Consider the following 23,676-nt stretch of genomic DNA (forward strand, 5'->3'; position numbering starts at 1 on the left):
TGTTTATTTAAAAAAAGATAATCAAGTACGCAATGGTCAAAACTCCACCTGTATGGAAAGAGGGGAAGAGAATGAGTGAGAACAGGGAATCGAAAAGTTAATGAAACTAAGAACAATAAACTAATATGATCGATAGTTCTGCTTACTAAGTAGCTGTGGTCAGGTCACCAGGGATGGAAAGAGTCAGGATCCAGGTTAGACGAAGGTGAGTCTGTAAGAGGTTCCTTAGGTGCTGTTCAGAGTGAGCTCGGAGCGGACAGGCATGAGTTCGGTGCGCAGGTGTTTACGTTGGAGGGTGGACAGGTTACGCTTACGGTTTGGTCCAGAAGACGACAGGAACAGGAAACTGCCAGCTTGATGTGAATCCAAACGAAGACAGGAGATAGGATATGAAATCCACAAAGCATAGATAGGCTTGATCATCCAGAGTAATTTCCAAAGACATAGTCAGTACACAGTGACATAGATCCAGAGCTTAGGTTTTCAAAACCTGCAAAAGGAGCAAAGGCAAAATTACACAAGGTCGAAGAACAAAGCATAAACTTAGTGTTTGGCTCGAGCTTGCACCACTGGTGGCAAAACACCCTTGCATCGAAGTGCTGGCAACCTCCTGCTTAAGTACTCCTCAGAGTAATCAGTGGAATAAGTCGCACCTGTCACCCAGCACACCTGAGAGCTACAGCACCGTCTGAAGATGAACGCATGAAGCAAGTACAAAAACACAAACACAACCCAGATCCTGACACACAGACCAGACTGAAATTTTCCTGCGCTGATAAGACAAAGAGCTTCTCCCTCATATATCTGAACTATACCTTTAATATTAAGCTGCTTTTGGAGCTGCATAATATTTCATTATATATGCAGCTGTGATCTGAGATATGTTTTTATTGTTCTGTTGTTACTCCAGTTTATGAGTCACTTTGGTTGCCCTCCACATTTATTGGTAGACTTGGTAAAACAAATTACCCTTTATTGCAGTAATATAATCTCACAGTGAAATTTGAGCAAATTCAGCCTTTGAGTACACTTATTCAGTGGAGAGAAAAACTTATCAAAGCATCAATAGTTGGCACCTCTGCTGTTAATACTTTGTACAACCCCTTTTTGTCAGTTGGAGCACTCTCAGTCTTCTCTTCTAACCTTTCACAAAGTTGGAGCATACAGAGAGAAGAACTGGCCACTCTTCTTTGCACATTTCTGCATTTTATCAAGAATCCTGGGTCCTCTCCTATGCTGTCTTCTCTTTAGCACACCCCACAGATTTTCTATTGGACTTAGTTCTGTGGATTGAAATGGCAATGACGACCCATGATGTCCATGTTGTCATGAACTGTAACAAGTTCCCATGTCCTTTGGATAGGAAAAGAGGCCCACATCCTTTTGTTCATGCCAAACCCACCTGGAGTGTTTGTTCACTCTTTGGCTCATCTGACAAAAGCACATATTTCAAGTTAAAGTCTAGTAGAGCTTAGCAAACTCTTTGTTGACATTTATGATGGTACAATAGAAAAGGCACTAAGTCTGACCTGTTCCCGGTGCATGTTGAACTCCGGCAGGGCTGCTCTTTGTCACGATCCTGTTCATAACTTTCATGGACAGGATTTCTAGGCGCAGCCAAGGGCCGGAAGGGGTCTGGTTTGGGGACCAGTGGATTTTGTCTCTTCTTTTTGCAGATGACGTGGTCCCGCTGGCTCCCTCTAGCCAAGACCTACAGCATGCACTGAGGCGGTTTGTGCCCGAGTGTGAAACGGCTGGGATGAGGATCAGCTCCTTCAAGTCCGAGGCCATGGTCCTCGACCGGAAAAGGGTGGCTTGCCCTCTTCAGGTTGGAGGGGAGTTCCTGCCTCAAGTAGAGGAGTTCAAGTATCTTGGGGTCTTGTTCAAGAGTGAGGGGAGAATGGAGCGGGAGATCGACAGACGGATCGGTGCGGCTGCCACAGTAATGGGGGTGCTGTGCCGGTCCGTTGTGGTGAGGAGAGAGCTGAGCCGAAAAGCGAAGCTCTCAATTTACCAGTCGGTCTACATTCCTACCCTCACCTATGTGCATGAACTTTGGGTCATGACCGAAAGAATGAGATCCCCGATACAAGCGGCTCAAATGAGCTTCATCCGGAGGATGGCCGGGTACTTCCTTGGAGACAAGGTTATTAGCTCAGCCACCCGGGAGCCACTCCTCCTTCACATTGAGAGGAGTCAGTTGAGGTGGCTCTGGCATCTGTATCCCAAGGGGAGGAGACCCAGGGGACTGCCCAGGACACGTTGGAGGGACTATGTCTCTCTGCTGGCCTGGGAACGCCTTGGGCTCCCCAAGGAGGAGCTGGAGGAGGTGTTTAGGGAGAGGGAAGTCTGGGCGTCTCCACTGAGTCTGTTGCCCCCGCGACCCGGTCCCGGATAAGCGGAAGACGACGAGTACGAGAACAATAGCAAAGGTCTAATCTTTTTTTTTTTATTCAGATTTGGTGAGTCCGAGAGGCCTTTCTTTGCTGCAGTACTCTAACAGTGAGCTTTGGAGATTTTCTTTACCTTTTTTAACATCCATTTCACTGCCCATCATGACGATGATAAACTTGGATCTTTGTCCAGCCTTGTTTTTCCACAGTTACAGTTGGTTAAAACAGATTATTTCTCTGACTGGAGAATGTTTTTATTAGTTTAGCCATTTCATGGCTTAGAGGAATCGAGATACATTGACATTACTTGACTGGCAGTTTTTTTTGTCTTTAGCATTTTGAAAAGAAATGCTTTTGGCTAAGACAACTCAACCTACCTTTCATGGCCTATTTATATCCTCAGAACAACAGGAAGTGATGAATTATTAAATATTATTAGTAAGTTCCAATTTCAGTCAGTTAGTCAGTCATTTTCTATACCGCTTCTTCCATAGTGGGCCGCGGGGAAGCTGGTACCTATCTCCAGCAGTCTATGGGCAGGAGGCGGAGAACACCCTGGACAGGTCGCCAGTCCATCACAGGGCAAAGTTCCAATTTAAAATAGTAAAGTATGAATTAGAAAAAGGCTTCAGTAACTTCAATTGTATTGAAATTGGTATGGGTGCACCCAAGTGTATATAGTTGATTTCCCCTCTTAAGAAACTTGAATTAAAGACTGAATTTGTTTTAAAAGCCTACTGTGAGATCATGCTACTAAAACAAGAGGAATGTATCTTTACCATGATTGCCATTAATTGTGAAAGGCACTCTTAAGTGAAATAAAAAAAAATTGTTGAAATAATAATTGTTGAACCTGGAATGGATTGAAGGTGACACAAACTCAGGCTATCTGTTCTTGGCACACATCAGTATTCTTCCAGCTGACATAAGTAAACTGTCCTTTTCTGGGTTTAGGTAAGCATGTAAAGTTTCTGACTGATTCCTGTTGAATCAGCAAAATTAGCAAACCAGCAAAATTAAATCTCCAGTTATATCTAACAGATTTTCATCAATGTGGAACACATGGTTTGTATTTCTGCATCCTTTCTAGTACAGGACTAGTTCAATGTGATGTGCACTGACCTCGTTTTCCAATTTTCCTATCAGAAAATGTGATCAGTCCTTTTAAATCAACAACACTATATAGGTAGCTGTAAAAGTTCTGCAGATGTAATTTTGTCCACGACATTTACCGAATTGACTATCTTAACAGCAGCCAGAAAACTGCAGTTCTTGTGTTTTTGTGTCGAGCCATGGAATGCTATTATCTTACCATAGAGTTTGCACAATAAAAGCAGCATATTTAAGATGTAAGAGGCCAATGTACTGAGAAAATGTCTCCATAAAACATGTCCAGAGCTCCACTCAGAAGCTTTGTGGGAATATTTAAAACATCAAACAGGCCTTAGCTCTGTTTATGAGGACAATATGAAGGAGGCTGTTTAAGATGCAGGTGTTGGAGGCAAACGTTCTCTCATTGTGGGGAGATATGAGCCCACAAGGAGGAGGATACATGGGATGCTGCCATTGTGCAGCACACTCACACGCCTGTCAGGATTCATCTCTTCAGCAACAGGCAGACTCCAAGCATAGCGAAAGACTCAGTCTGAACTCGACAAGATGCCTTTTATGCACATCTTTCATCTCTAAAATAAGCAAGAAGATCAATAATAAAGATTTTTCCTATTTTATGTCACTGAGGTGATGCTTATTCTATAAAATAGATTGAATGAGATTCATTGCTTGAGGTATTTTTTGTAAAATAGATAAAAATTAACTTTAGTATTACTTGATTTTGGAATAAATTCAGATTTTTATATGTCAGCATGGCTCCACAAAAAGAAAGATAAAATACAAGCGTGAGTGCAAATAATGCTCTTGCAATTTGTTGAAATTCACATCCACACGTTGTATAATTATTGCTGCTACGCATAATGGTGTGTAATCAGATTAGTTAGTCCATAATTGATGTATAACTGCATGAATGTTTTGCAGACTTGTTCCGTCAAGTGTCTGGTCCTGGAGGTTTGACAGACCAGCGTCACCTCAGCCTTCTGCTACATGAAGCCATCCAGATACCCCGCCAGCTGGGTGAAGTCGCAGCCTTTGGTGGAAGCAACATGGAGCCAAGCGTTCGAAGCTGCTTCCGCATGGTGAGGATACAATCATGCTCCTGTATTTCAAGCCCAAACCCATTCACAGATGTGCTTAAAGCTCTGAAGGCAGATTAAATCTTCCGAAATGTGTTTTATTTTTAGATAACGGTGTTGCAGGTTTAGGTTGCAGCTTTGACGCTCTATGAAATGATTTGTCCAGCATCTGCTGACCACCAGGTGACTGGGGCGGTTCAGATATTTGAAGGAATAGCTCAGTTAGCTTTGTGAGAACTTTCTCTGAGCATCAGGATGAATTAGTTGGGACATCAACTTTTGCAGGATTATCTAGTGGTCCTGAGAACAGTTTTTCATATGAATTGCCAACAGAACGCCTCCAACACAACAGACTTGCAACACAACTTAGGTTCACAAAAAAGCAACTTGAATGAACCACAACATTTCTAAAACACTGTCCTTCCTACAGATGGGCTCAGCATTGAGTTGGTTGAGCCTAATGCATAGCACCATGTTTCACAAAAACTAAATCTTACGAAACAACTCATCAACTATCAGGCACAGTGCCGTAAAGTTCATTGTGTGGGCTCCTCTGTATATCAAAGTCTAATTTCTGGCCCTCTGTTTGATAGCTGTTTTTCAGGTAAGCCAAATAACACAAGAAAACATGTAAATTCCAAAAAAATACAGCCTGCTTTGGAAATGTACCTTTCTTTGTTATCCACTCACTAAATTAAAAATATAATTGGACTTTTGCTTTAAATAATATGTGATGTATTATAAAATTGCATTTAAAGAGTGTTAATGCAGTCACTCAGAAGCAAAGCATATACAGGTCCTTCTCAAAATATTAGCATATTGTGATAAAGATCATTATTTTCCATAATGTCATGATGAAAATTTAACATTCATATATTTTAGATTCATTGCACACTAACTGAAATATTTCAGGTCTTTTATTGTCTTAATACGGATGATTTTGGCATACAGCTCATGAAAACCCAAAATTCCTATCTCACAAAATTAGCATATCATTAAAAGGGTCTCTAAACGAGCTATGAACCTAATCATCTGAATCAACGAGTTAAATCTAAACACCTGCAAAAGATTCCTGAGGCCTTTAAAACTCCTAGCCTGGTTCATCACTCAAAACCCCAATCATGGGGTTCCTCTGGAACCTCTGGAGATCATTGTGGAAAGACGAATTCTTCATAAAATGAAGAACATTATGGAGAACCCTGAGCATCCTCTTCATCAGACTGTCCTACAACAACAGAGTGTCTTCAGTCAGAGGCTTCTTCAGATCTGCCGACCTGACTGCTGTCCAGAAGGCCACTATTGACACCCTCAAGCAAGAGGGTAAGACACAGAAAGAAATTTCTGAACGAATAGGCTGTTCCCAGAGTGCTGTATCAAGGCACCTCAGTGGGAAGTCTGTGGGAAGGAAAAAGTGTGGCAGAAAACGCTGCACAACGAGAAGAGGTGACCGGACCCTGAGGAAGATTGTGGAGAAGGGCCGATTCCAGACCTTGGGGGACCTGCGGAAGCAGTGGACTGAGTGTGGAGTAGAAACATCCAGAGCCACCGTGCACAGGCGTGTGCAGGAAATGGGCTACAGGTGCCGCATTCCCCAGGTCAAGCCACTTTTGAACCAGAAACAGCGGCAGAAGCGCCTGACCTGGGCTACAGAGAAGCAGCACTGGACTGTTGCTCAGTGGTCCAAAGTACTTTTTTCGGATGAAAGCAAATTCTGCATGTCATTCGGAAATCAAGGTGCCAGAGTCTGGAGGAAGACTGGGGAGAAGGAAATGCCAAAATGCCAGAAGTCCAGTGTCAAGTACCCACAGTCAGTGATGGTCTGGGGTGCCGTGTCAGCTGCTGGTGTTGGTCCACTGTGTTTTATCAAGGGCAGGGTCAATGCAGCTAGCTATCAGGAGATTTTGGAGCACTTCATGCTTCCATCTGCTGAAAAGCTTTATGGAGATGAAGATTTCATTTTTCAGCACGACCTGGCACCTGCTCACAGTGCCAAAACCACTGGTAAATGGTTTACTGACCATGGTATCACTGTGCTCAATTGGCCTGCCAACTCTCCTGACCTGAACCCTATAGAGAATCTGTGGGATATTGTGAAGAGAACGTTGAGAGACTCAAGACCCAACACTCTGGATGAGCTAAAGGCCGCTATCGAAGCATCCTGGGCCTCCATAAGACCTCAGCAGTGCCACAGGCTGATTGCCTCCATGCCACGCCACATTGAAGCAGTCATTTCTGCAAAGGGATTCCCAACCAAGTATTGAGTGCATAACTGTACATGATTATTTGAAGGTTGATGTTTTTTGTATTAAAAACACTTTTCTTTTATTGGTCAGATGAAATATGCTAATTTTGTGAGATAGGAATTTTGGGTTTTCATGAGCTGTATGCCACAATCATCCATATTAAGACAATAAAGGACCTGAAATATTTCAGTTAGTTTGCAATGAATCTAAAATATATGAATGTTAAACTTTCATCATGACATTATGGAAAATAATTAACTTTATCACAATATGCTAATATTTTGAGAAGGACCTGTATTTTCAACCTAGTTTCATCTGAGAAAATTGAGCAGGAAATGTGAACTCTGAGAAAATGAAGCTCAATAGGGTTTAATCTCAGAAAGGTTGATTCAAGAGGAGATCAGAAGAGGTGAAGAGTTCAGGACAGGACACCAAGGGAAAAAGAATAGTTCATAACAAAAGGGTCCTGGCTTTCAATCCAGGCAAGAACCATTTTGTGTTGAGTTTGCATGTCAGGCTCACCGGGATACAGGGTTCTCACCGGGTAACCTGGCTTACTCCCACAGTCCAATAAAAGGACTTTTAGGTTAAATGGTCTCTCTACATTGCCCTAAGGTATAAGAATGTGTGTGCATGGTTGTCTCTCCTGTGTGTGTCAGCATTGCCCTGTGACAGACTGGTTATTTGTCCAGGGTGTACCAAGCTTCTCATTAACTGCTAAACACAGGCAACAACACCTCCACAACACTCCCAAAATTAAGAATGTAAAAAAATGGATTGATGGAGGGATTAAATATTAGGTATTAAATATTAGCTTCAAGACCTTAAGCTGATTTAGGTCAACAGGTCACAATTAAAAGCAGCAAAAGAAATATCAGTATTAACCAACCATCTACCAGTTATTCAGGGACACTAAAGTCTGGTGTTTGTCTTCACTTCATGTTTGCTTGCATTCTTCTCCTTTAACTTCTTATCTCTCAGTCTCCTTTTGAGAAAAGGACCAGATGACGCCAGGAGCAGCTGCACTTTTCATGGCAGCACAAGCTAACAACTCCTGTCATCTGCAGAAATACTCGGATGATTCTGCAGTCGTGGGGTGGATCAGAGATGGACAAGAAGCTGAGTACAGGAAGGTGGTGGACCGCTTTGTGGCATGGTGTGGAAACAATCATCTCATTTTAAACTTTAATAAAACAAAGGAGATGATTATAGATTTTAAGAGAAACAGGAATAAGTCAAAAACTATTTTTATCATGAGAGAAGAAGTGGAGGTGGTGGAGGAGTATAAATACCTCGGTGTTCACCTGGACAACAGACTAGAGTGGAGATGCTACTGTGAAGACATCTACAAGAAGGGACAGAGCAGACTGTACTTCTTGAGGAAGCTTAGGTCCTTTGGTGTTTGCAGCAAGATGCTGCATATCTTCTATAAGTCTGTTGTGGAGAGTGTGATCTCTTCTGCCATCATCTGCTGGGGAAGCAGTATCAGAACCAGGGACTTAAAAAAGCTCAACAAGCTGATAAAAAAGGCTGGCTCTGTTCTGGGGACTCCTCTGGAACCTCTGGAGATCATTGTGGAAAGACGAATTCTTCATAAAATGAAGAACATTATGGAGAACCCTGAGCATCCTCTTCATGAGACTGTCCTACAACAACAGAGTGTCTTCAGTCAGAGGCTTCTTCAGATCTGCTGTAAGACGGAGCGCTACAGGAGATCCTTCCTGCCCACAGCCATCAGCATCTACAACGCTCTTTGAGGAAACCTTCATAATATGAGCTATAACAACATTTAATTTCCCTTTGGGATTAATAAAGTATTTTTGAATTGAATTGAATTGAATAAGGATGAACCATGGAGAACAAATGACACAGAAAGAGACTTATTCATCATTACAACAAATGGAATCTCCCCAGACTCCAACAGGACAAGTGCATCCCTCCTTGGCCTCAACAGAGGACCCCAAACCTCCTTCCCCCCAAACTCCACCCAACTCTCCCTTATCCCCAATAAGCCCAGACAACCCTCTCCTGGATTTCACTGACAACATGAAAAGTCTTGTCAAGATCGGAATGCAACTTACTCTGTGCCCAAATCTCACATTTTCTCCACTAAACCCCCATCATTGTCAAGCTTATGACAAGCCTGTTTGTGGTTATGTGGTTCTAAAAACATATTTGAGATATATCCAGAGCCCATGTAATAACATTACTAGCAGTGATTATCTCCAGGAAAAGCTTGGGCCCCTTATGGGAGAATACTCAGATATCTCTGTGCTAATACTTGACTGAAATAAGATAAGATGACAACAATAGACAGACAGTAAACTTAAAATCAATTCCTTGTCATGCACAACATACCAGCCAAGTCACCTGGCTCTAATAAACACTAGATCTTTATCAGGAAAATCATTTTCAACCAATGACTTCATTACTGAGCAAAATCTTGATATGTTTTTAACAGAAACATGGTTAGATGAAAACAGTGAGACAACTACACCTCCAGAAGCACAGAATGACAATCACTAAGTCGGACTTCTATTACCTGAAGAACATTTCCAGGATTAAAGGATTAATGTCCCAACAGGATCTCAAAGATCCAGAACTCTGTGCCTCACTACAACTAAGAAAGGAGAGAACATCACTCCAGTTTTAAAGTCCTTACACTGGCTCCCCGTATCCCAGTGAATAGATTTTGAAATACGTCTGTTAGTTTATAAATAACTGAATGGATTAGCACCAAAAACATTAAGATTTGTTGTCTTTGTATCAACCTTCCAGACCACTCAGGTCTTCTGGTTCACGTCTACTCTACACTCAGAATCAGAACCAAACATGGAGAAGCAGCATTCAGTTCTTATGCTCCACTAATCTGGAACAAACTTCCAGAAAACTGCAAAAATGCTGAATCCCTGAGTTATTTTAAATCAAAGTGAAAAACCAATTTGTTTAGAGTTGCTTTTGATTCTTCTATTCAAATTATTAACTAAAACATATTTGTTAAAGTTTCTACTGAGGATAAAGGTTAATTAGGATTTTCCACCTTGGAACAGACAGAAAAAAGTACATCCACAGTGAGAAGCAGTTTGCTATAAAAGACCCCTCCCTAGGGGGTCTTTTTACCCAGCATTTTTCTCCCCAGTGTTTAAGAAAAAATATGAATCAAAATGGGATAAATGAATGGGATAAAACATTTGATTTTCCGGCAGTTTGCAGTCCAACCTTTCTTTACTTTTCTTTATTTTTATTTTTTTATTTCCTTCATCATGCCACTGCAATGTACTTTGTTTTTTTGTTTTTGTTTTCGTCACTGCAAAGTATTTTTGTTCAACACGTAAAGCACTTTGAATTGTCTTGTTGCTGAAATGTGCTATATAAATAAACTTGTCTTGGCTTGACTGTTTAATGGAAATGACAGAAAAACAGAGGAAATACAGTAACAACAGAGCAGGCTGCCAGAAAACAACCCTGTGAGCAGAGAAAAGTCACTTAAGAAGTTTTTTGCAAAACTCCAAGTAAGAACAAGGAATAAATCATCTTGCAATACATTTTTCAATGCTTTCACAACATTCAAAGTTGAAGAACAAAAACAAATTAAACAAAATAATTTAGGAAAAACAAACTACAATGTAGTAGTTGATGTTATTTTTTTATTTGTGTCGTTCAAATTGTTCGGAGGTTGTATATTAATCAAGCTAATTGTCCCAGTGATGTTGTGAACATCCCATCTGGTGTTTGAGATAGAGTAGCGTGATCAGGGTTGGCAGTTCCTGTTCCAGGTGTTTGGTATGTTAGAAGCTGCCATTTGACCTCCCATAGGGAGCCAAGTGAGGAACAGTGCTAACAGAGAGGAGCACCTTCATCCCCAGGAGACACCACATCTCTGTCCACCTCACTGCTTGTGATCAGTGCACACACTCACATACATTTATTATATTACCCTGCTTGAGCAGTGGGGACAGCCCCAGGGAAATCAACTTTTTAATGCATCTCTGTTGCAGACTTAATGAGAATTTAGCACATCACGGATTTTGAGTGCTTGGCGGGTTATTCCTTTATTACGTTTGCTTTCTTTTTTTCCACTTCCTTGAATTGTGAACAAGCTGCCTCCAGTAGAAAGAGGCAACATGCAAACTCATATTAACAGCTGTATAATTTATGTCTGTTATATTTTTAGCCTTGTAAATGCTTAAGCATAAAAGATTTAATGTTGTGCATGCTCTTAATTTATTTTTTTATTATGATTATTTTCACTATAATAGCTGAAACTGCCATAACTAGGGAAGAATTGTTATTGTTTTTGTTGTTTTAGGATCCTGGCCTCATGTTGGTCTATATTTGGCTTGTTTACAGGCTCTTGTCTCTCTTACCTTCCCCTAACAGGCCCCTGGGAAACCTGCCATTGAGGTGTCTCATTTCCTGGAATGGATGAGCCTCGAGCCCCAGTCGATGGTTTGGCTGCCTGTCCTCCAACGTGTAGCTGCTGCAGAGTCAACCAAGCATCAGGCCAAATGCTATGTCTGCAAACAATGCCCCATCAAAGGCTTCAGGTAGGCTGCTCTGCTTTGAATTGCATCCATGAGGATATTTACATGTAGTTGCACTGCTAATGGAAACAAATGATTAAGACAGATTAATCTTCACATATTTTAGAAGTGGGAATTTATGCTTTCACTTGATCAGGTGAGAAAAATCTGTGATATATAGTACCTGCAAAAATAATTATACAGAAAATAATTAGAATTGTACAAAACATACACTATTCAACTTTTGCACAAAAGGTTATTGCAAGAGAACACCACACAGATCTGGCATTTCTACTTTACTACCATTATTTTATTTGCTTTTAAAAGCTAAAATAAAACTGGCTTTCATTTGGACGTCTATCCTGGTTGCACCTTTTTAAAAATGAGATATAAACAACATTCTTGGGGCTTTCTAAATAAATTGTATTATTTTTTAACAAGATTATTACTTGTTTTCAGGAATCTACATAACTTTTTAGATTTGTTTTAGATCCATACAAACATAATGAAGGACAAAGACCATTCTTGTTTGGGACAATGTAGAACATATTCACATGGATGATAAAATGCAGTTAAAATTCTAATAACTAACTTAAAATATAAATCATTATGCATGGTATAAACTAAGCTTTTTATCTCACAAGTACTGGAAATATACAGAATGTATTAAACAATGCCACTACAACTCTAAATAATAATTGTATTTATGTGTTGTATTTCCCCAATCCAACAGTTAAATATGCAAAATTTCTGTCACAAGTAAATCTAATCAGAACTAACTATCAATTATGTTGAAGTGGTTGTTAAAGTCATGGCTTTCTACTAAATATAATGTTAGTATTAATATGTCTGTCTATCCTGTGTATTATCAGCTTCATTCCCTGTTTTCCTTGCTGCCATTTTCAAGACATAACCTCAGACATGGGTGGTGGCATTTCTTTAGCAATCAATACTACCCTTAGAAAACTCCAGAGTCTAAATGGTCTTGGACTACTTCTGACAATCAATGACTCTGTATGGTAGCAGTAAACAGGAAACAGTTAAAAAATAAGGACACCTTACAAAAAGCCTGTTTAGTTTTTTTAAACATATTTGGACATATGGATGTTTAATATAAATAAATTTCAACAATACTAAGAAATTTAAGTAATATAAAAAAGAAAATAATGGAAGGAAAGACCTTTTAAAATATTTCTGTAAACTGTATTTAAAAAAATACAGTTTCTGGTGTGACATTAATTAGGACAACACTACATTTATAGCCAGCTAAAAAATGTATAATTAGGCTGAGGCGCACATGATTAGAACATATGTAGCTACTCATCATTTGATGAAGGTTTCCCCTGTTTAAACTTCACAAATTTAGTATGATGTCCTGCTGACCACTGAAGTGAGAATGAACACCATGGAGAGATCAAAAGATTTCTCTGAGGTATTCAGAAAGAAGATTATAGCAGCCTGTGAGTCCATGAGGGATTTAAATAACTTGAAATCAGACATTCAACTGAAACAATCGAAGTACATTCAGAGATACTGCTGACATGTCCAGGTCTGACTGTCCAAGAAGATTAGTCCTGAAAGCAAACCAGAAGATGCTAAAAGAAGTCTTCAAATAACCTAAAACTTATTACTGGACCTACAGCAGGCTTTACTGCTGATGTGAAACTGGCTGTCTCCCCAATCACAGCACACGTTTAACTTGCATGGGATGAGTGCAAAGAATAAATTTCTGCTCTCGAAGAAAAACACAAGGACCAGACAAAAGTTCGCCACAGAGGATTCAGACAAATACCAGGACTTCTGGATAAATGTTCTTGGACAGATTAGGACATGTTTGGCATAAACCAAATACAGCATTTCAGGAAGAGAACCTCATAATGTGAAGCATGATGGTCGAAGTGTCATGGTTTGGGGATGCTTTACTGCAGCAGGAGCTGGCCAGCTCAGCATCATAAAATCCACCATGACTTTTAAGACCCTCTGTAAAATAATTAAAGCTGAACAGAACTGGACCCTGAGACATGACATTGACCCATACACTCAGTAAATCCATCAAGAACTGGCTGCAAACGTACTTGGTAATTGAGAGTCCTTGGACTAGTCAAAGCCCGAATCTTGATCTCATTAAGATGCTGTGGGGTGACTTGGAACATGCTGCACATTCAATGAATCGCTCAAATATCCCACAGCTGAAATTGAGGATGTCAGAGACTGGTGGATGGACTCAAGAAGCTTCTCACAAACTAAATTCCAGCTAAAGGGGGTTATACTAGCTATTAGGAGTAGGGTGTCCTAACCTTTTGTTGATATTGTTTGTTTAATGTTTTATCCAATTTGAATAAAAAGCTAACTCTGACTGCACTGTTCAATGGTTAGGATTAATTGGAATGCATGTACCTGACTGTTGTGAAGTGCCTTGAGACAACATGTGTTGTGAATTGGCGCTATATAAATAAACTGAATTGAATTGAATGTGTAAAACAAGATCATTTCTTTGGTCTTTACCTGTGATTCAATTATTTTCTTTTTGAAGAGACAAATAAAAGTTTATTTTGGAGGAACCTAATATTTGATGGTGTGTCCTAATTTTTCCACAGGACTTCAAATGCACAATTCAAATATTAGAAAATAAGCCACACAGCTAAAGATATAGAGAAATAAATATTTGATGAATGAGTGCAATAGTTTTTATGGTTGCTTATTTAAAATGACGAAAAAAAATACTAATAATCACTACATACATGAATATCAAGTATTTGAAGAAACCTTTTGCCGTTTCTGTTGAACTCATTACATTGACTCTAGAGATCTCATTAAGATTTGTGTTAAATTCAACAACACCAAAATCCCAGGGTTTTGTATGGGAAATCAAATGTCTTTTGTTTGAGTGTGCAGAGATGTATGTTTCTACAGCGTGGCTAAGATAAGAATCCACACACACACACACCCAACGACTCTGCTCCATTCAGTTCTCGTGCAAACATCGTTAAAGTCTCTGTTTTATTGATCTCGACAGGTATCGTAGTCTGAAGCAGTTCAATGTGGACATCTGCCAGACATGTTTTTTAACCGGCCGCACAAGCAAGGGCAAGAAGCTGCACTACCCCATCATGGAGTATTACACGCCAGTAAGACGACCATTATGTAACAATTTACTAGAATACAAATTCAGCTCTTTAGGGAGAGATGAAGCTCAACTGTACTCAAGATCAAATACATACTCCTAACTCCCTGTTTCTTCTGCTAAGCATGGATCAAGGATCTTATCCACTGTATCTTTTTTTGTCCAGATCTATAGTATTAATGGAAGGAGAACCACATGGTAGGAAAAAATTGCAAATGTTTTTTTTTTTTTTTTTAGGTTTTGAGCACAAATCTTCAGTAAAACTCATGAATCAGTACAGTGCATACATTGAATGCCGGAGTGTGATGAGATCAGTTGAATTTCAGGATTTAAAATATGGCACTATGTGTTTTTTATAGCATGGCATAGTTCTTGCAGCAGGCAAGCATTTAAAAATGAACAGATGTGCTGATTAAAGGAAGATTTTAAACAAAGCAATAAGGTAAGGACAGCACATAGAAGGAAACATTAGTTTGGAGGGAAAAAGTGGATAAATTTTACATGAAGTGATCTCTAGAGATGGCAACTCTAAAGCAGTGCAATTTGTCTTTCAATCATCCATGCCCTGTGCTTCAACCTCCACTTTTCACCCCCGCCTCCACCCACCTCCTGCGACGACTGCAGACAACCTCGGGAGAGAAGATGAGGGACTTTGCCAAGACTCTGAAGAACAAGTTCAGGTCAAAGCAGTACTTTACAAAGCACCCGCAGAGAGGCTACCTGCCAGTACAATCTGTACTGGAAGCTGAGAGCTCAGAGACGTGAGTCCCACAACACACAGCCATCCCTTTGTGTCTGCTATGCTGACTTTTATCAGATACTCTGGTATGCAGATAGAAATAATTGTATTTATTTATTTATTATTTATTCACTGAAAGAGAAATAGGTTTGCATAACAATAATAAATCAATATTTTTGTCGGTTGTAAAGTTAAGAATTAACAACATATGTTGATGAATGAGAATAAAATACTAGATATCAAGTTTTGTAGCCGATTTACAATTTCCAGTTTTTATAAAGGTTTGATACAAATTTTGTCTGATTCAGGCTTTTTTAAAACATCTATATTAAAATATTATTCTAGCTGTCCGGCCGTGACCGATCATTAAATATGATAGAAGAGCATAGCGGAAGCTGCACCTCTTTTTTTTTTAATTTACTTTTCGGTGATACTTAAAATAGCTAACTTTTAGCCAGTTACAGCATCCGCACTGAAGAACGTTTTTGTGTGACCTGATATTGCATACGTGTGGTGCATTCACCATTCATAAAAAAAAAACAGATTTATGTGTCTGCTATCTGACACAGCTGCAATGTTCAGCCACACAGTCAGAGCAGTAAATTCTGGTCAAGTCAAGTTTATTTATATAGTGCTTTTCAGCAACAAGGCACTCAAAGCGCTGCACACGAGGAAAAACACCACAATGATACAGAAAATCAAACAGAAAAACAAATAAAATGACTGTAAGGATTATGATTATTGATTAATTAATATTCATCAAGAATTATAATTCGACCTTGTTTTGACAGATAAATCACTCTTGCACGAAATAAACACAAACGCTTCTCTTAAGCTAAATAATCCTGATATACCATTATTCTGGTCCAAAAACCTTCACCTAACTAACAAGCACCGTTCTACACAAAGGGAATAACAATGACTACCTAACAATGATAATAAAAGAAATATATATATATGCATTTAGTGTCTATGAAGATCAAACCAGTAGTTTTATGGACAAAATGTGTAATTTGGGTTAAATGGAAAGAAGTCCTCCTGTCGTGTTAATGTCTCGATTGCAGCGATCAGCTGATAAAACGTGGGGCCACACCCCTTTAGCCACAACCAGCTGATCGCCCCAAATCTTGACAAAGGGTCATAAACTCTGAGGCGGGAACTCAGTGGAAAATCTCCAGCAATAAAACTGGAACAAAGAGTGGTCAGACCTCGAGGCCCAGACCGCAGTTGCTTTGAATGAAAAACTTTTAAAAGTCCAGCTTCTAACTCCTGGCTGATTTGGGATCAGCCAGACAAAACATTAAATACGCACAATTCAGCAGCGCTTGCACAGCAAATCAAAACACAGCTCAGCATAACATAATTCAACCAGATCGGTAAACAAATCTCCTGATCTTCTCGTATCAGACAGATTTCCAGCTTTCAAGCTCTTCCGGGAATGGCCTTGTGGAGCAAAAGTTCACCTGCGAGCTTTTGTCTCTCCAGATATGTGCCTCCGTTACGCTGTCCTGTTAGACAGGCACCTCCTCTGGGCTTTACACTCTTGGTGATGTCAGAGCTGCGACGTCTGTTGATGTGCGACCAAAATGGATGGCCCCAACATGACACTAATAATCCTTGGGAGTAATAATAATTAATAATCCTTCCGGGTTTACTGGTAGAAATTGGTTCCAAGCCACTCCTAATAATAAAGCATCTTATGCTGAAAGAAGATGATAATATTGATAGTCTCATCATTCCACTGAATTCTAACTAGGGAAGTTGAGTCACTGGTACAAAACAGCTATAATCCATGTTTTCAGGTGCTAATAATATATTGATTTTACTGGTACTGAAGTTGAACTAAGTAATAACATCCATTGTAGTCTAACTAAGAAAGCCGGGTCATTGGTGTAAGAGCAGCTATAGTCCAAATTTTCTATTACTAATAATGTTTGGTTTTCGCTGGTAATCCTTCTGATAAAAATCTATGAAAAAGTAATGAAATCACGAAATTAGGTGCAGAGTTAAGCAACACAAGAAGAAAAGATTTTGCAAGAGTGCGGTGGAATCCTGGGGGTGCGAATAAATAACTGTGAGTGTGTGTGCAAGAACTAGAGTGTCAACACAGATAGAGCACCATTGTCCTTGAGGAAAGAGATGGAAGTTTTCTCAATCGGCCACAAAGTCTTATTTGGGTCACAGCTGTTCGGGGGTGCTGGGAAAGAGCGCCATGTTTACATAACATCCAGGAGATACTTTGTCGATAGCCACTTAGCAGACGTTGCCAAGGCCACGTTGGGGCACCAGATTTAGAAAAACAATAAGTGTTCTGGTTCAAGCAGTTGTGTGGATTTCCAACCACTTTAAGAGTTTTTACTGTTATCTCTCAATTACGAATCCAAATATCCAAATTTCTGGGACTTTCCCGCAGTTCTGGAGCGAACAACCTTCTCCATGATTAAATCCTTTCACCTCTGAGCCCAAAAGCCGCTTCCAGGCTACGATTCTGTTCAAGAACCGTATCCAGCTTGTGTCTTTGCTCTCTTAACAATTCAGTCTGAGCATTGATCGCTCTGCAGATTCCATCCAGCATCGCAGGCAGCTTTGGGATGCTTTGAACAGCTACTCATTTGACAAGTCAGGTAAGCACCGGCTACAAACAGCAGAAATCCTGTTATCAAAAATCCACATATATAAACGTCTTCTGCGTCCTCAACTGACATTGTAGTCAAGCACACAATCTTCCACTGTTGCCAGGAATCCATTGTAAATCCAGAGAAGAATGTACCGGCTGGGCAAGAGGGTTCTCCTTTACCCTGTCTTCCCGTGGAAAAAATGTGATCAATTGCATTGAGAGACCAGCTGACCAAATCCATTATTTGCAAGTTTGGAAGATATGTAAAGTGAGGCTCTGAGAAAAACAGACAAAAGCAGATGCAGAAGCAGGCAAGAGGGAGGGAGAGAAAACGTGTGCGTCCTCCACCAAGAGCAGAGCAAAAAAAAAAAAATAGATGATTTTGCTCTAAAAATACATTTGAAACAAATTTGAGGTACTGTTTCAAAGATATTTTCTTTCAACATAACATAAATATGTTAGGGCAATATAATCTTTTATAGCTGACAGAATGTTTTTGGATGTGTTGGCGCTCATTTTAGATGAATTAACTGGGAAAACAAGGGTTGGGATTCATTCATGTTTATATCATTAAATCTGTTTACAAATTATACAGCAGTTGATGTATTTATCATCTGCCAAAAGTTATGGTGTATATAGCTGCATTTAATTTTGTCTACTTTTGGGTTCCCAATATATTTTTTTGGATTAAAGATAAAAACCTGCACATGCATAGGGAGAACATGCAAACTCCATGCAGAAAAGGCCTTCTTCCATTGGCTCTACTTTGACTGGCTCCACTCCACTCACCCCATTATACAACCATTTCCATTACTGGTGTTTTTTGGTACCTGCTCAGCAGCAGGTCCTGTTGGGTCCAAAATGTGACTTGAACAGACTGCTGTTCACTGATTGGCCATGGGCGTGGTCAGCTGTATGAGTCAGTGAGCAGAAGAACAACTGCCATTTTCCAAACTCGCAACACTTACAAGCCATGGTATCCTCCCCAGGAACCAGCAAGTCTAACCCTTGGTGCAATGAAGAGGTGCAGGCTTTTCTGTGCTTCATAGGATACAGCAATATTCAGCGGCAGCTCCATGGTGTTTCGGAAAAAAGGCGACGCGTTTTGGTCACACACAGAGGAATTTATCTTATTTGGGCTGTGACTAATTTTGGGGTGGCCCAGTAAACAGTATTTTTATTTAATATAAATATGTAAATAAGAATTTATGTAGCCATTTAAATGAAATGATCATGTTGTTTATTAATACAAAATAACGAATAATGACTTAAACAGCGACATGTAAGTGTGCATCAGTCACCAGAAAATGCTGAGTAATTATTTTCAAGTTTGCCTAAACTTTAGCTCACGCGTTGCAGAAATCTTAGAAACTAACCAGCACTGCATTATATTATATATCATTGTGTTTAAAACACATTAACTCCAGAAACCTGAAGGCAACTGTACAATAACTTTTCCTGAAGAAACGTGGAAATGTTTTTGAAAGAATAGGCTGCTGAACATTTTAAACATTTCCTCTCTTATTTTAATTTTTTGCACAAACCTAAATGCCATCTATTAGTGGAGTGCCTGAGTGCTGTTTTCAAATTCAGCGGCTGCAATGTTCGAAGGACTGGTCTACGTAGGGCTGGTGGCCGGTACTGATCGGCTGTGAATTTGGACGGTCTACCCTTCACCAGCTGTTCCCGCCCTTACCTCCGTGTAACTTCTGTCGCCTAGCAACCGTGACAGCGTGGCGCACAGAGCTGTGAAGCCGTAAAACTGGAGCCCGAAGGTTAACCCCGCTGTCTCCTCTGTATGTAACTGTATATAACTGCACAGGCTGATAAGCTTGTTTCCTTCAAAATATTCTTGTTTTTTTAATCTTTTACTTTTATTCTCGCTCAATATTCAGCCATTTAAAATATTTTAAATTCCTTTATGGTTATGGATATAAAAAAAAATTAATACTAAATAAAGTATAATGACGACAAGTACCATTTAATTTATTGGTAAAACACGCAACAACTTAAACACTAACATAACTTTCTGAACCAAGTTTAAATCAATTTATTTGTAGAGCATAATAACAAATAATCAAACATTAACATCAGATATACACTGGCTGAATTATATCTGTGTTAAACTTACACTCATTGGTGAAAACCAGTGAGAGTATAAAAACAATGGACCGGGAGACAGGCGTCCTCCCACCAGTACAGCAAGCCTCCAATGTCCGGTCAGCTGACAGCTAACAAGGCGAGCCGGCTGTTAGCACAGAACTGCGAAATTCAGCGGACATCTCCAAATTAAGCGATATCTTGGTAAACCGAATAGATATTTCAGTTTTACACAGCTACATTCTCGCTAAAAAACACTAACAAAAGTTAATTTTGTTTCACAGGAAACGTAATATATCCAACTTTATACACACCTTCTCTTTCTCCTCTGCCATTAATACTGCAGCTTAAACACTCCACTACGAACCGCAATGAATCATGGGATAGGGTGGGCCACGAACGATACACCGCACCCATCCTTAAAATCTCGGGGGAAAGGGCGCATTTGTCGGCCGATTTTGGAGGAGCCTTCGAATTTGGACAACCTTCGTCAGCTCGCTATGACATAATCGTCCTAACATCAGACTTTCGAAGGATGCAGCCCCTGAATTTGGACACCACCAAAGCCCATTTTGGCATACTAACGTATCAAAGTGTCTTCTTTACCGCCTCCAAAGTCCTATTTAATAGCCTACAGTGCCCTCTGCTGGTTGTCTTGCATAGTAGCAATTTAATTTACACAGGGTTTGTAATCTGTCTTGGCGGGCCCAGATACCTGAAGGGTGAGCCACCCTTTGGCGCTGGCTCTTGTCACACAGTTATGAAGCGCAGCACACGAAGTTGACGGAGCTCCACGTCCAGCCGTCAGTATGTCAGTGGAAACAACAGGGTTTTTGCGGAGTAGAGCAAGGTCGAGCGGAGTGGAGCTGCGCGGTATAGGAACCATGATTGGAGATGGATTCAAACCTACAACCTTGTTGAAGCAAGGCAACAGTGCTAGCATGAAATACATTTTATGCTGTAAAATTGAAAAAAAATTTGGAAATAGAAATTTTCAATAATGTAGTAGTGTTTTGATCTTCAGCAAAATAATTTAAAGTCACTTCTCAGTGTTCATCACATTAGCCTTGTGATCCCATTCTGATTCAGGCATATTGCTCATGAGCAAGACTGATAGAGAAGAAAAAAACAAAGCAGGGAGATAAAAATCCATGAGATCACCGTGAAGCAGTAGCCTCAGGTTACAGAAGCGGGCGGCTAAGATGATGTAGCATGAGTCCTTATTTCACCAGGTATTGTCATTGTTTATAACCTCTAAAATTAAAGAAATATAACTCAAAACAAATAAAAGGTTCTCTGAGGATCAAGTAACAAGGAGGAAAAGGAAGTGAAGCTCCAGTTGATTAGTTCCAGGGTTTTGATAGGAGCTTGCACAAAGATGCAGTAATGTGCTGTAAAACAGCTATGAAACAATATTCTATTAAAGTTGTCAGTCAATAATTACTTTATAATTGTAATGCTGAACTTAACAGCATAAGACTGCTGTGAAAAGAAACATTTAGAAGAATGCAGAAAAAACATTTTCCTTCTTATCACCAATCATTGTAAGATTAGAAATAAAAACTTCAAATGAGGAATTTAACTTTCACCCTGTCAGCTGTCTGATTTCACCAATCAGTTTTTTTTTACATAGTTGTTGGGAGTCATATACTTTACATGCTGTGGGTTTAGAGCTGTGTCACACAGACTTGGCTGGTATTGGTTGTATCTGAACATGTACTATAAATACCATTTGCATGTTTTATCTTGGGCATCATTGCATAACACAATGCCCAGGAGAAAAGTAGCTCTAACAAAGTATCCAGCTTGAATTTTAGTTAATAAAGTGAATATTTATCTAATGAGTTTTTCCAGCAAGGACTGTGAATTTTTTTCATATATAAGGAGGAGGTCAAGACAAATGTTCACTTCACAGAACTTCTTCGAAGCCTCTTTGTGGCCCAGAAGTGACCACAAATCCCTTCTGCATATTCCAACTATGGCATTTTTCTTAAAGAATACTGTCCATTCTAAGATTACAGTGATATTTTTCCAGATGGTGCATTTAGAGATACTACATCATTATCCATTTATGGTAGTGCCTTCCTCCTTTAGAAGGTTTGGTCAAAAGGCTTAAAATTTCAGCAAAATGTGCTTTGAAAATTAAAAGAAAGGTGTTGAGGTTTTTCTTCCCAGTCTTTACGGTTTTTGATTCTAAAATATATTTGCCCTTTAAATTATAAAAGTTTAACAACTTGTTAAATAAACCTCAGATTTGTTTGTTTTTATGTTTTTTTAGATTTTTTTACAAGATGTATGGAGGTGTATGTAAAAATTACATATTGATTTTAGAAGTCTGCTTAAAATGGTAATGGATTAAAATCAGCTAAACACCTACAGCCTAATTAAACCGAATCACTCTGATAAATGTGGTAAAATGACAATGCCAAGTGTAGCAGTACTCAAATACATGCGATGTACAATAATATATATGTTTATATATTAAATACAGATGTTTTAACTAAGATATGTTCAGTCTGAAAGAATCAAAGACCTAAAGCTGTTCTCAGCTCAGTGTAATTTCTTCGTTCTTAACTTAAGACAAAAGAATAGAGTGAGCTTTAATAATCACAAACAAATAAATTTCACCTTCTTACACCCAGAACCAAATACCTACAGTACAATGTGGTTTATAGATATATATATATCAATATTTCTATGACAAAGAGTTCAGCTCCAGTCCTTGGATTGAAGGAAAAAAGTGTGGAAGAACTTAAATTAAACTAGAGTCAGCAGAGAGATTCTTGTTATCAGGTTCAGTTAAAATTAATGACGGAATTAACCATCAGCTTTACTCCTTTGTTTTCCCTCCAGTTAAATGTGACATTTTGGCACATTGTACAGTTTTGTTATTGAACTTAGGTGTTAATGTAAAATAATGACTTTAAATTCTCTTGTTTCCAGCCCGTGCTCCTCACCCAGGCTGCCCCATGCAGACACACACAGCAGGATTGAACACTACGCCAGCAGGTACGAGCCTTATACAGCTGTGCTTTATATATATATATATAAAAAATCTACTCATTACTGTACAACAGTCTCTGCTCTTTCACTTCCCCACATCAGATAACACCCCTTTCTTCCTAATACACCCTCTCTATGCTATGTCCACCTTTTCTTCTCCCTCACTCTCTCTGCTCACTAATCTTTAAGTCTTTGTTGATTGCGGTATTGATTTTGCTGCGCTGCGCGCTGTATTCCAGCCAGCACAGAGGCAGCACAGCCCAGCACTAACATTTCCCCCCCCAACATTTCAACACAAGTGGAGCACTTTGTGCTTACCTGTGACTGTCTGAAGGGTAGCGAGGTTCAGCCTGCACAGCGGCCTGTCACTTGCCGGGGCAGTGAGCCCATTTGGTCACCTGGGAGCTGTCGGTGTAGATTAGAGTCTCTGTGACAGTTTATAAACAGGCCACAGACCTGGACTCCCATACTCCTGGCAGAGCTGCACTCTGGGCATAACTGGACACATACATCTCTTTCCAGTGAGCCTGCAGTGCATGAATGGGAAGACAGTGTTCATGTGCTTGTATGTGTGCTATTGTGTATTACTTCCCTAAGGTTCTACTCAGTTTACATCCTGCCAAAACAAGAGCAACACACAGCAATGAGAGCAGGCATTGTCTTTCACCCTGTTTTCCCCTTCCAGCTCTTCTTTGTTTCTTTTTTTGATCCCTTTCATCTTTTGCTTCCTGCACATTTATTTTGC

The 23,676-nt window shown here is 39.7% G+C and overlaps 1 protein-coding gene and 1 long non-coding RNA gene across 2 annotated transcripts in view; one reads left to right on the top strand and one right to left on the bottom strand.

Moving 5' to 3' along the window:
* drp2 (dystrophin related protein 2) overlaps nucleotides 1–23,676 on the top strand; it is a 387,952-nt gene that overhangs the window by 332,006 nt on the left and 32,270 nt on the right. Inside the window, exons 15-19 of the mRNA XM_047353123.1 lie at nucleotides 4,428–4,585; nucleotides 11,206–11,372; nucleotides 14,365–14,476; nucleotides 15,097–15,233; nucleotides 22,872–22,937. Of these exons, the coding sequence (XP_047209079.1) occupies nucleotides 4,428–4,585; nucleotides 11,206–11,372; nucleotides 14,365–14,476; nucleotides 15,097–15,233; nucleotides 22,872–22,937 (640 nt within the window). The remainder of the gene's footprint in view (nucleotides 1–4,427; nucleotides 4,586–11,205; nucleotides 11,373–14,364; nucleotides 14,477–15,096; nucleotides 15,234–22,871; nucleotides 22,938–23,676) is intronic.
* LOC124860132 lies at nucleotides 2–23,418 on the bottom strand. The gene is made up of 3 exons (XR_007036275.1): nucleotides 23,250–23,418; nucleotides 147–490; nucleotides 2–48 (listed from the first exon to the last, which is right to left on the bottom strand). It is a non-coding gene; the product is annotated as an uncharacterized LOC124860132 (long non-coding RNA).

The sequence above is a fragment of the Girardinichthys multiradiatus genome, chromosome 23, assembly GCF_021462225.1.
Source record: "Girardinichthys multiradiatus isolate DD_20200921_A chromosome 23, DD_fGirMul_XY1, whole genome shotgun sequence".
Taxonomy (NCBI): Eukaryota; Metazoa; Chordata; class Actinopteri; order Cyprinodontiformes; family Goodeidae; genus Girardinichthys; species Girardinichthys multiradiatus.